The sequence below is a fragment of the Halyomorpha halys genome, unplaced genomic scaffold (assembly GCF_000696795.3).
Source record: "Halyomorpha halys isolate HHAL.00 unplaced genomic scaffold, Hhal_1.1 Scaffold51.1, whole genome shotgun sequence".
NCBI lineage: Eukaryota > Metazoa > Arthropoda > Insecta > Hemiptera > Pentatomidae > Halyomorpha > Halyomorpha halys.
Window position 1 is genome coordinate 1,940,041 of NW_027108122.1, and position 14,624 is coordinate 1,954,664.

At 29.9% G+C, this 14,624-nt stretch overlaps 1 protein-coding gene across 1 annotated transcript in view; it reads left to right on the forward strand.

The window, feature by feature from the left end:
- Positions 1-14,624, forward strand: part of tyn (trynity) — an 85,181-nt gene that overhangs the window by 48,472 nt on the left and 22,085 nt on the right. The window contains exon 2 of the mRNA XM_014437167.2: positions 9,010-9,085. Within this exon, the coding sequence (XP_014292653.1) occupies positions 9,010-9,085 (76 nt within the window). The remainder of the gene's footprint in view (positions 1-9,009; positions 9,086-14,624) is intronic.

A 14,624-nucleotide genomic window follows, 5' to 3' on the forward strand; every position in this document is an offset into this window, starting at 1 on the left:
TAATATTAATACAGACTGCTTTTTGGTATCTAAGAAATTATTTTTTTTGGACCTAAAGAAATATATTTTTTGTATCAAAGCTAATTATAAATATTTTAAAATGAATAGTTTTCAAGGTATTAATGGTCCAATCCTCAAACTATGTTATAATCTTTGTGACGTAAGTTTGAATTACTGCAATAGTTTAGATGGATCACATATTTCAGCTATGAATATATTTTCTTTAAGGTCTATGCATAATGATGCACTCCAAGAAGTTTTTGCTCTGATGTTAATAAGATACTTTACTCTGGTTCTGGGACATCTTAGATGCAAACAACCCTTAACTAGAATCCTAAGTTACAAAAAATAATACAATAATTTATGTGACTGCATCTACTGGAATTATGGTATTAAAACAGAGTATAATTTGTAAATAGAGCATTCTGTGCAGTCAGAAATGATTCTCTAAATTTGTTACTATAAAATAAATTACAAATTATTAAATAATTATCCCTGGTGTTATTGTGTATCCAAATATGATAGCCCATGAGTCACATTTCCTGATAAGCCATCTTTGCTCGTATTCTTCCTCTTGACGTCACATAGTTCCATTAATCATTGAAAAGTTACGAATCTTAGCTTTTTTTCTGATTTCACACAATATTGTTTCCGAGGTTTTTATCACAGACCCAAAATTGATTGACCAGATACAGTTAGAGTAGAAATGCCAGCTGCCGACTGAGAGAGGCAAGCAATGACGATGACAGGTGGAACATGCAACGCAATGATTGGTGCATTCGAACAATCCCCGTTCGATAAAGGAACAAGAACGTCATTATCGATACCGTTACATTTTTATTTACCGGACAGTAGACGATATACCAGAGGTAAATCAAGAAGGCCTGGGTCGACCGCTACCGCTAGAGGGTCTTCGTCATCTCGGTGACCCACTAGCGGCAAGGTAGGGGTGACTCGGCAACGTCAGGAAGTAGGGAACGGCTCATCGACAAAGAACTTTTAATAGTTTAATGAGCTATTCCCCTAATAAGAGGATTGAAAAACTCTCGTTGCAAATTTCTGGCCTGGAATCTATGAAAGAAAGAAAAGCGTAACGAATCAATAACTTTATGATGATAAAGCCATAAGAATGTTTGAACCAGCAAATTTTATAAAGATACTAACAATAGATCTAATCTTACGGATGTTCAGCTCGAGAAAATATTTCTCAAACCTTATTTCTAACCCGAGAAATAGTGCCAACTGAACATAGCAGTTTGAACTATACATGCCAGAGCTCCATTCCCATTTAAATGATGCGAGTAATTCTATCATAACGGTTTTCATTCTCAAAAATAATAAAATAAAAGACAAACCATTTAAAAATAGAATAAAAAACAAAACATTTACTTATAATATAAACCCGCCCTCTGTTATAGGCTCTCTTTCAAAATATTCTCTTATTCGAGTATTGGTAATTGGTCGATGAACGGTGACGGGGTCATAGTCCCTCAAGGAGAGATTATAACACCAAAAACAGTAATCGATAAACTTCCCGTCCAGCCCCAGAAATCCCATAGGCTAATCTTACGTTTAAAACATTTACTAATAATAAGTAGAGGCAGTGTTTGAAAAAAAAAAAATAACGATTCCATTATAAAAGAAATTAAATCAATGCATATTTTCCAATTCAAATTAAAATATTCGATTTCATTTATTCGTTTGTATCGTAGTAACTTTATAAAGATTTATAAACAATAACATAAAATGGATCAAATAGATACATAAAAATACCCAATAGTATACATAAAATATATACAATCGTATAATGAGTTACCGTATAACTTATTTTGAAAGTAAACCTTGGTTCATGTATATTATAATTTATATAATAATACAAAAACTGGAACATACCATTTTTTTTATGGAATCTACGAATAATATGTAAATTTAGATAAAGCATAATGAGTGTAATAGTTATTTGTTGTACAAATATTATTAAAAACGTAGAAGAAATAAATACGAAATTAAATAATCTCCATGGCTTCAATTTCATCGGTAAAACAATATTAGTCAGAGCATTTTGCTGCTGAGAGATCAAATTCATTTATTAACTAGTAGAAAGTTAAGTTAAAATTTAAAATAAAGTATAAAAAAAATAATTAAAACTTAAATTAAAAGGACACAAAAAAATTTACCTCATTCCCCGTTTAAATCGATGAAAGAATGTTGTAGGGTGCGGTTGGTTATAACTGTTCTGTGGTTTTCTAGGATGACTGAATACTTCAGAAGAATACTATAAATCACGACATGAATATAAACCTACTTTATTTTGTACTAAACTAATCTTCATATAATAGTAATTTATTTCGAATAGCTCATAAAAATAAACAATACCAGCGATACAGAAGATGTAAACAGTATCGTATTGCTTAATAAATCTATAAAGCAACCTCCCTGTAATCATATTATTTGAAAAAAATTGTTTAATGTTGCGTATGTATTTTATCAAGTATTTACAAATTCCAGTGATAAGTCAATGCAACGTAATATAATTAAAAATTTATTTTTTATTTAAATATGTTTTTAAATTTTCAAAAATACTAAATAGTTTAAAACAATAAATAATTATCATTTTAAAGTTTTATGAAAATACTTATTTTTTTATGACTATTCATTTTTATACAATATTTATTTAATGTTGTGATTAATCATATCTATGTAAAACTACCTAAGAATTTTCACCAACACGTATTTTAGAGGTTTTGGGACGATTTCTGACATATAGAAAACAAATATATTATCTGATTGATATAGGCATAAATGATTTCATATTTTTTCCCCGGCCGAATAAGAAGTCGAGAGTTCGAAATAAGAATTATGGCATGCCATATGCAAATAAAAAAAAATGAAAATAGCTTTTATTATGTAAATATCTGGCTAAATGTCGACTATATATTACAAAACATTATACTGCTCAAATTCATAGCAAGACGAATAGAGAGAAATGTTTTATTTAATCAGCAAATACATCGGGTTGCTACAACAAACCGTATATTTATCAAACATATATAATGCAAATACATATTATAAAAGTCGCTAAAGATTTTTATTGATTATTTTATTAATACTTTTTTTTGTTCTAGCATGTATAACCAATTTTTTTATTGATTTATTGTTATTAACTACTTTATTAAATAAAAAATACATCTAGTAAATGTGATGTTCTATTACAATGGCGTGTGAGAATACACACATTGGTAGAACTCCAATAATCTAAATTAAAACACATATCTCTTTTGATCCTTAAGAAAAAGAGCTCTCACAGCAATTATTTTCCAATATCTCAGCCCCCGGCCATGATAAAGGAGACCAAAGTTGATATATTCAAGTTTTAGTGGTTTTTCCTATTTTGTAATTCCCAAGACGATTCATAAACATTTTTACTCTAATTTCATTCACTTTATCTATTTAACTATTAGTTTATATGTTATAACACTTTTACAAACAAAAGCTGCATTAACTTTCAGGATTAATCGCAGTTATTATCATGGAATGGATTTTGATTTACTTCCTATAAGTCCCCGATGGAAATTTTTTATCTCTTTTTTTAACTCTTCAAGTTCCTCCTGAGCCTGAACTAACTGGTAGATAATCCTTAAATTCCACCGAAAATACGATACGGCCCAGTGGTTTACGAGAACGCGATGTCTTAAAAAATAGGTAATGACTATAACGGAAAACGACAAGATCACTTTGACTCAGGTACTCAAAAATGCGTCAAAAGAAATCCCTTGAAATCCGAAACCTATTATTACGGACAATCCTCGAATATATTCTAATAATTATATAATATGAAAATAATTTAAGGTAGAGTAGAACTAGCCGAAGGTAGAAAGCGACACATGAAAGCAACAGGTTGTTACGAAAGAATTCAGGTGAAGGCCAGCCTGCGGGGTTCGGGGGCAAGGTTAGGTGTGGTCTTCGGGATCCACCTTCCCGCTACGGAAATATAGATTTTTGATTAAATAATAAACAATTAATTGATAACAATAAATTCGCAGCGTTATCATATGGAGTAATGAGCTATAAACTATTTATTGTACTGCTATTTGCTATAGTAAAGAGTAATAACCCATATTTTTTTTAAAATCAAGATTTAAGCGTTAAAGAATTTTTTTTTACAAAAAAAACATCAAATTTACAGGAGAGAAAAAATTATTATTTGATCCAAAATTGTTTTTAACCAAGAGCTCATTGCGCAATTATATGTGATGACACCTAGATTAGAGAATCTATTTATTCAAAAATATTTGGTCATCATAAAAACATGAACAATTGAAATCATTGTCACTGTCCAACTTATTTATATTTTTGTTGAAGTGTGATGTGCAATTCTAGTCTCTTTCAATGTGAACTTATTTTTTCTAGCCATAATGAAGCATGGGAACTCAAAACGGTAACTGGTTAGTTATTGATTCCTGTTTGAGAGACTGGAGGGCTTATTTCGAAATCTTAGACAATGATAATAATATTTTTTATTTTCTTGAAATTAATTGATATGATTTATACATACGATGAAATGTTGAGTTAATTGTTTTTATTTATAATAATGTTCTAACGTAAGCATCATTGTACAAAGTTTATCAAAACGCATGGTTTACTTGAGACTTAATAAACTATAACATGAAATATTTTAAATACGAAATAGGAACTCTCATATCATTACCAATAGAATAACGAAAAGAAATTCGTTGTAAAATCTTTGATTAAAACAAAAATAAGGTGTGCCGCCCAACTTCATTGGGTCATTGGGGCTATACAACATACTTATTCCAACCTAATCAGAAACTGATTTTCAATCTTACAATATACAGGCATAATGAGTTATATAATAATAGAATATGATTTTTTTCTGTTTTTGTTTCATCGCTTTCATCGTTTTTATCTTTTTCATTTTTTTTTTTATCATATTTTCTCTTTTAACCCAATATGAGTTTCCTCTTTTTTCCTTATTATTCCCCTTTTTAACATAAATAAAACACACCTAAAATACAACTAATATTCATTTTAAATAAACAGAATATAAACTCGTAATATATATGTCATATAATTGATAAAAGTAGTGATAGATAAATCCATAAATATACCTAAAAAAACAAAAAACAAATAAATATAAAAAATTAACAAATATACGTGAAAATGAAAACAAAATTTAGGAGCACTGCAGAATACTTCTTTAACCCTGAAATATATGTTTTTATTCGATTTTCATCAGCAACGGACGTGATAAATAATTTATATTTCTTTAAAATAATGACAATACTGTAATCGCTATACGATTTAAAATATGCTATGAGAAAATTCATTTTTTTTTTATTACATTAATTATTAGTAGGTGCTAAATAAATAAAAAGCACCGTTCCTATATATTTTTATAAGATATTATAATTAAAATTTAAATAAAATTATTTATAATAATAAATTATTTATGAGGTCAAGAGGCAACTTGGTGGGCCGAAGCAATAAGTAATCTGCTCCAGTCACTAGCGACTAACGGTACCAAGGCTCTAGCCTGGATAGTTAGTTTATATATTCCTTCCATGCTCTGTTTCTAATTAGCACATCTCACAATTCGGTGAACTCGTTCTAAGCTAGTGCCTATGCTGACTTTTATGAAGGTATGTTCTCTAGGATAATAAGGAAATTCAAGGATCACCACTGGTTATTATTGCCGAAAATAGATTATTTATTACATACCTATACAAACCCACTAGTTCGTGACTTTGCAATCTATCCGCTGATGCGCCTAAAATGAAGATGGCTTTGTGAAGCCATTAGAGTGTTATGGGTAATCATTTTCATCAGCAATCCATAATTGCATAATGTCCATAATAAAAAGTTATACTTGCAATTCATAAGTTATACTATATAATAAGTAAGACAGATCTGTAAATTTCATCATTTACATTATTAAACAACATATTTTATAAAGAATCCTCAAAGAATCATCGGATCGCCCAAAAACTGTTTACAAAAAAACAAAAAGTTTACAGCGTGGTAAAATATTGTTTAAAACATTAATGACGATCTGACACGACTATATTCTGCTTTCGTTTTAGTTTGAAAATACACATACAATCCTACCGGATTTTAAATTGCATTTGATCATTTCTCATGTCCATTCTTCTGTTGTACTTATTAATAATAAAATATATCACACTTCTTGGTCATCAAGATAGTTGATGTTCTTTTGAACTTGTAGTGCGGTAATTTCTATTCATGTCAATGATTCTCGAAGCATTATAATAACGTAAAATCATGCAATATAATAGTTACATATTAACACATGTCATAATATTAGTATCATGAAAATAAAACTATTGATACTAAAAGAATAATGTTACGTCAATCGAAGAAATTAACACCCAATAAATATTAATAACAGATAAGGACTCAAATTTAATTTGTTAGAAAATCAGTATTCTAGAAAACTTATGGAATAACGTTAAATATGCTGCATTTAAAAATAAATAAAACAATCTGTATACATCCAAAACAATCTGAAGATAATACATTAACTCATAGCCAATATAAAAAATAATAATTAATTATTAATATCGATGGGCTAAAAAATGAAATCTCGATGACAGATTAAAAGGTAGCAGCTACAAAGTGATAACGGGTTCCGTTAACTGGAGATTTTAATAGCCCATACCGCCTATGAAAGTTTAATAGGTTACAAAAATCACCTATTATTGAACACGTTATCAGGTAAAACTTGTTGCTTTATAACGCAAGTTATTGAAATTTCACTGTTAGCCCATCACTAATCAATAATAAATAATAAACTCACTGCACATATTTTTAATACCATAGATTATAATAATACTCGTCAATTTTTAAATATAAAAATACAAAAGAAGACAACAGAATAAATCAAAATAACAAGAAAAAATATTTGACATTGACTCAAATTAATGGATTAACATACATTTTAACCAAAACGTAAGTAACATATGACCAAGCAGATTTTAAATTGGGTAAAAAAAAAATAATAGTAATATGTACGATAGGGGCGAAGAAATAAAAATAATTTACCAAATAGATTCCAAAGATTGTCAAATCCAAGTCCAAATAACTATAATTATCAAAACATGTAACATTGCATAGAAAAAAAAAAAGATTTAAAAGACATTATAAATAAAAACATATCATCATAAATATAACATTGGTTTTAAAATGTCATAGATTCATTTTGATAGAAATTAATAATAATGAAAGAAAAATGCTAAAATTTATCTACCTAACTACAAATTAATTTTAGGTTTAGATTCAGTCTAGCACCCAGGACTGCTATACAAGATCCGTAAATTCCTACCCCCTACATATTATCTCAATATCCTTTCTTATCTCTCAGACAGGTTATTTCAAGTAAATCACAACAGCGCTTATTCATCCCTGTTCCTGTCTGCTGGTGTACCTCAGGGTAGTATCCTTAGTCCTATCCTTTATACAGTTTTTACAGCTGACATCCTAACACTATTCTCACCACGTATGCCGATGACACATGCCTATTGTCAGTGAATAATGATCCTTCCACTGTATCCCAATCCCTCTAATCCCACATCACCACCCTCGAAGAATGGTGCCAAAACTGGAGGATTAAAATAAATTCCAATAAATCCCACCAAATCACATTTACCCTTCGTCGTAAACCTTCGTCTTGCCCCACAGTATCTTTTAATAATACCCCACTTATTCCTGTTGAACAGATCCGTTACTCAGGACTAAATCTGGACAAACGACTGACATGGAATCCTCATACAAGACTGAATAGACAGGAAACTGCTCGTCGATTCCGACTATTACAACATTTACTAGACAAACGGTCCAAACTTCCAATCCATTACAAAAGACTGATCTACATGACTATTATAAGGACTATTTGAACATACGAAGTTGAGCTATGGGGCTCCACTAAACCATCTAATTCCTCTCGAATCCAATCCTTACAGTCCAAAATCCTTCGTAAAATCCTTAATGCTCCTTACTTTGTCACAAATCAAACAATCCATCAGGACCTCAATGTCCCCTATGTTGCTGATTGGGCCAGAACCATCTGGTTCAATCCTTCCATAATATCCCAACCACCCAAACCAACTCGTTTCTAACCTGGCTTCTCCTTCACAACCTAATAATCCTCCTAGGCGTCTGAAAAGAAGATGGCCTCGAGATCTTCTCCTTTAGGAATGTTTTAGAGTTCTATACATGGGTAGATTCTCCACATGTTTTTATCATGTCATAATATCACTCACAGCAAATTTACTTGATGTGTATATTAGTATACTGTTGTAAATATCAATAAATAAATTATTAAAAAAAAAAAAAGTTTAAATTCATAAATGGAAAATACAGCAATCTATAATACGTGATTAAAAATTATTCAGCTTTAAATGTTTAAATTAATTTTAATTTTCAAATAAATTTGAACAATAGTTGACAGAAAATATGGCTGCTAGAGTACCAGCGACGCTTACTTGTTCGCATTTCCTTTCACACTGGAAATATGAGTCAGTGGATCCCATTCCGGGCGGGATTTTGGAGAAGATAGTGGCCTCCTGAGAAAATGTGCAAGAGACACACGGGTATTACCCGAGGTGCCAAGATGGCGTCTCGGGTTACAGTTTACATTAGACTTGAATACATCAAAAGAGGTTGTATTAGATGGGGTTAAAGATCTTGCTGGCTTCAGATCCCACAGAAACTTGGGTGGTCGCATTTCTAATCGTACTCGTTTGGCATGCACATCCTTCAGAAGTATCTGGTCGCTCATGTGTAATCAGTGCACAAGTATCAGAGCTAATTACTACTTGAATACTATGAACTTGTGTAATGGGATTAATTTATTTATGTTTCTAAAACTATCAATTTTACTGTATGAAAATTATACTACGTAAAAGTCACATGATTTTTAAAAATATAATTAAATTAGTTGAAAATTTTAATAAAATAATTTATATTTTACAGATGTTGACAAGGGCAGTAGGCACTCTTTGGAGGTTATCTCTCTTCATAGTCATCTGTCAAGCCGCCTCCAGTCTGGGTAAGTCGAAAAGTAAATTGTTTAAAAATATGATTATTTTTATATTTTACTGTAATACAAATAATGAAATATTCAATAAAATGTGTAAACATAAAATGTGCCTGTTACTGTAAAAGTTCATAAATGTTCTTATTCTATTCCATTTGGAAGCATTTGCCCCAATATGAAAGAGACAAGGCACTTTCTGCTCCCACAATATTTAAATGTCCATTTATTTAAAAATAATCCATAAAAAAAGTTGAATTAACTGTAAAATGAAACTCCATTTGACGGAAAATAATGAAATTTTACAGAAATATTTCCTACAAAAGAATCAATATAAATCTTTTGGATTATTTTCAACGATTTTACTAATAAATAATTAAAACTATTAACTCAGTATAGTATTTGTGTCATGTAAAAAATTAATAACCGGGCTAGTCCTTTATTTATGGAGTTTATTAGTCCTGCCATGTAATATTGTAATAATGTTACACTAGCATGATAGCATTTATAACATTCCCCCAATGTTTGGAAATATCGAATTACTTTTGGGATTGTAAGTCCAATTTTCATCAACACGAATTGAATGATAGTTTTAGGTAACATACGTTTTATTTCCATGTCATGAAAACTCGTAACATGGCTTTAATTAGTTTATAATTATTTTTTTATATTTATTTCTAAGGCTTTTCGAAGCTATGGTGATGTTTGTCTATACATACTCACATTCAATCTTCTACATGTTTTTTACTAAATTATAGCAAATGATATAACAGTAATAATTAAAATACTAAAAATAAATTTACTATAAAATTTGTTATTAATCATTATTATAATTAAAAAGTTAATAAATAAACTTTATTCGATATAATTATTTATTTTTGTTATCAATATTGATAGTAGTGAAAAAGTTGAGGAATATAAGGGATATTGTCATTTAGTAGTTTCAAAATGATAACGTCCTTTATCCTACAGCCTATCAGTATGTATTTAACAGTTCGTGGTTTATCTTAATTAATTCTTTACTTTGACCGAGATGAACAGTACCGAGTTAGAGGAGTGAAATAAATGTTCGACAATTTAAAATACTCAAAAATATCACATTCAGTATATTTAGTTTTTTAAAACAATTTTGCTTTTAGTATATCCATGGCATTTCTAAGTTAATTGTTTAATTAATAAATACTAATCTCCAGAATCTTATCTAATTAAACCTAAAGTAGTTATTATATTGTAAATTTGAGATTGACTCGAAGAAATACGTTAGTTAATTCAGAAATTGCTATTACTGTTATGTATTATATTTTCCGGTTGAACAGATATTAGAGAAAATGACTTAACGGTTTATTACACGGTTATTACATTAACACCCAGATCACATGAGACCGTTAGTTCCTACCCATCCTTTGTAATTAGAATTACAATGACTGCAACTTTTCTTATCTTTTCCCATGATTACGTTAATAAACATAATATCTATGCCACCATAACGCCAGGTCACACGGTTCATTAATACTCAGGTCATAGGAATAATTCCTAACAATGAATGGAATTTACAATAGTGTAGCACCAAATTTTTTAGACTTATGTTTTATATTTTAATGTCAGAGGGTTATCCAGAGATTTTCATAATTGTCTAAAATATTAACTTAACTAATTATTCAGTGATATGCGAGAGGACATACTCCTAAGAAAGATAAGCAGCTTCTTGTTTTTGTTGTATTTTGTATATTGTAGATACTCTTAATATACTAACACATAAAGGTTAAAAAAAAAATCATTTACATGAAAAAGAAAAAAAAAAAAGAATACAGATAAAACTACAAACTAAACAAATACAAATTCAATGAATACAAACCAGCAGGAATTAAAAAAAAAAACACAACTTCCTAAAAATAAAGCCCGAAATACTGTGTGTGCCATACGGGCTTCTGGTAAGAATACGTTGATATGTCTAGACCACTTCTCAGTTCTCAGGAAGACGTTCAAGAGTATAAACTATTTTGAACGGTTTTAAACGAAATTTCAAAACATTAAGATTCGATGGAAACTAGGAGCTAATTTTAATTTTTTTATTAACGGATCGGCCTTGTACCTTGTAGGCTTACTTGGGTTATTGTAGCAATTTGATTCCCTTTAATCAATTGTTAATGTAGGAGTTATTCTTGTGCAAAAGACACCCCCAACGAATATAAATAAATTAAGAAAATAATGACCAAAATGATAATAATACTTATATAATTGAAGAAACAACAAACACTAAAATCTAATATTTATAGAATTAATAAATATCTGATATAGTAAAAAAAATAATATGAGAAAAAAGAAAATAAATATAAAGTTCATAGCAGAATGTCTTGCAGTAGCCAGAGTTCGGTCTTCGAGATGAAGATGGTTTTTAGTAGAGGCTACTTTCAACTTAATTAGGAAAGTAATTTGGAATAACATTTTTAAATGAATTCATATATCGATTCCAGTTGCAGTTCATGATGTTATTGACTTTCTTAAGAATTTCTGGCAATTCTTAGGACCTTTTTTTAAATGACTATTTTTTTTCATTTGGAGCTAAGAGGTTCAAATTCAATATTATGTTTAAGTTGGATACACTTTCAAATTCCCCAACCCTAAGAGAGGGTTTTAATAAATGATTCATTGCTATGATATTTTTTATTTAACGAACGTTTGGCTCCTCAATCAAACTGTACCTAAAGTAATATACTTTTTTTTCTCATTGAATCTTCATAATAATGGTCTATTATCGACAAAAGAGCTCCGTGACATAATATAGGAGACCTTAAGGGGACAGCTTATGAATGGAAAGAAAGGCAATTAAATCTAACTCCACCCTAAGAAAGATGAAAGCCCGAGCGGGGGATTGACGTATCAACAATTAAATTCTTCTTTATAAAGAGGTTAAAAAGGATTCAAAGGAAAGGTCTTTTTTTTCTTCGACTGTGAGCGGTTAACATATTTGGCAACCTTTTCATTTAGGCCTAAGAGATACCGTTATATTTTCTATAATGTGAACAAAAACCGACTCCTTCTTCTTCTTCTGGCTGTCATCCTCCTTTTGAAGGCCGTGCCCTTTGGTAATGGGAACAGAGGGATGCACCGGAAGAAGAAGCATGTGATCGGGGAACGTGACTCTGCTGTCCCAAATACTGAGCACTTTCTATCATCCCCCACGTCCTACCTACGGTACATCACAACCATGGCTTGTCGTGCTATCCCAGATAATCTTGACATGGATATAGGAGAGGCGAAGCCACATGTGAGTTCTAATGTCGAGGAGTAATTATAAGGATTAGCTTGTATGACCATTGATAGTCTATTATTTATAATTAAGGATAAATGCTTCAAGTTCAGATTGTTGATCCCGAAGATGGAGAAAGGTACCGAAACGTTGGTTGATGAAAAACCGCCTAATACGAAAAGAACACTTGTAGTATGAAAAATATTTTATATTTTATTTATTACATTCAAATATATTTTTTTTTACTTTAACGTAACAGTGATCCAAAATCCCAAAAATATAAAAGACATAGGGAAAATCAATTTAGTCTGATAGGTTCTAAATTTTACCTCTCCGTCTATTGTTCTCAAAAATTAAATACATTTATTCTATTCAATGTTATCAACTAAATAAATGGGCCGTTCATGATGATATCATTTTTGCATCATTAGCTTTCTAATATGAAGAAAAATAAGAAACATAGACTAGGAAATATTTTTTGGAAACTCTCATAAGTAATGCATAGTTATATTTTGCTAAAAATAAAAAAAAAATAAAGAACGATTTTAATAATATTGAAGTAAAAAATAATCGGTAAATAGCAAAATTTATGAATACGAATTCAAGAGACCAAAGTCGTAAATTGAATTCGTAGAGAAGGTATTTGTAGAACAAATATTTGTCATGTCCATGTGTAAAATAGGTGCTTTTGTTTTTATCATTTGTTTATGTTAATTCCGTCGTACTTATTTGAATGACAATCAATCGAGTTCTTTTACATATTTTTTTTTTTATCATCTTAGCAGAAGACTTTTCAAAATGTTTTTTGAAAAGTAATGATGCAGTCAAAAAGTAAACAACACCAGGCTTCGTAAATGTTTTCAGCACTCGTGCTTTACTTTAGGTGTTCTACCGACCAATGTTGCTGTCAAAAACTGTTAGTCGACCGTCCGTAGCTTAGATTGTTAGGCCAGGTCTATCATACTGAGATTTGCGGGCGGCGCCGGTTCGAATCCAGCCTGGGGCGTTGACTTTTTTCATTAAGTGGCGGTCTCACAAAATGAAGAACTTGACCCCCTCCTCTCCCCAACCATGGTTAGAATAGGTTGGTCACCTGTAGATAACTAGGTAAACATCACCTTCGCTGTAGATTGTCTTATAGATTTTGGAATGGAAAAACCATGCTTCTAATAATTAAAATTAGTTGTTGAAATGACTGATTCGGAGTGAAAAATTCATATTAATATTTAGTCTTTATTCTAAATTTTAATTGCAAACAAATGTGTTTATAAACTAGTTATTAGTAAATTAGATCTATTTTAAAAAATATATATTGTTATATTTCTAAATAAGGGCAATGGCCCGAAAATTAAAGGATTCTCTTAAGGAGCAGTGTTAACTTTTAAGTCATTCACCCAATATATATTTAACAATACCGATTTTATTTCATGTAAAGTGATTTTTCTGAGTAGTTAATTTTTTTTCTCATAGTTTTCATTTTGGACTACTGTGCATCATATTGTACTTTAGGTTTTTATTAATTATTTTTTTGTAGGAAGGCGATCCGATTGGCGTTCAATATAAGTACACAAAGTAGCAGAAAACAATATTCATTTATAATAATAAATTACAACATAAAAACAAATTTTAAAAAATTTGGTTATGTGATTTCGAAATACTTTTTTATTGCTTGTTACTTTCACGTATAATAAATAATTGAATTAAATAATAAAACATTGTGTGATAATTTTCAACATTTTAGAGCTATAGTTAAGCAAACATTAATAAACTTCTCAGATAAGAATTCAATTACCATTATTAATTCCAACCGTCAGCAATAGGATAGGGCCCCTGAACGTGCAGAAGTTCGAATCAGTAGCCTTGAAACAATATGACCTTTTCTGGAATATGTTCGTAAACGGTTTTAGCCTTAGAACCTGAGAATTCAAATTTTATGGAATCTAGCTGCAATAAGAAAGCTGATCTAGCCACCTAATAGGCTTCCCAATCTTAGGTTACTTATGGAGGAAAAAACATACACACATTAACCTACATCTTCTAAGGAAGAAAAAAAAACTTCTACAACGGTTGACCCATTTTATGAATGCTTCATTGACCAATTCCGTTTAGAATTTTTTTTTTTAATTCTAGAATTATAAACTGTTATGTATATGAATAAACAACTATTTTTTCTTCATTTGATTGTTCATCAACTGAAAAAATGTAGATATATGATTACCATAAAAAAATATGAACAAAAGAAAATATGTTAAATATAAACATTTTATTTTTTTTTTATGAGAATTAGGTATTATATAAACAAAG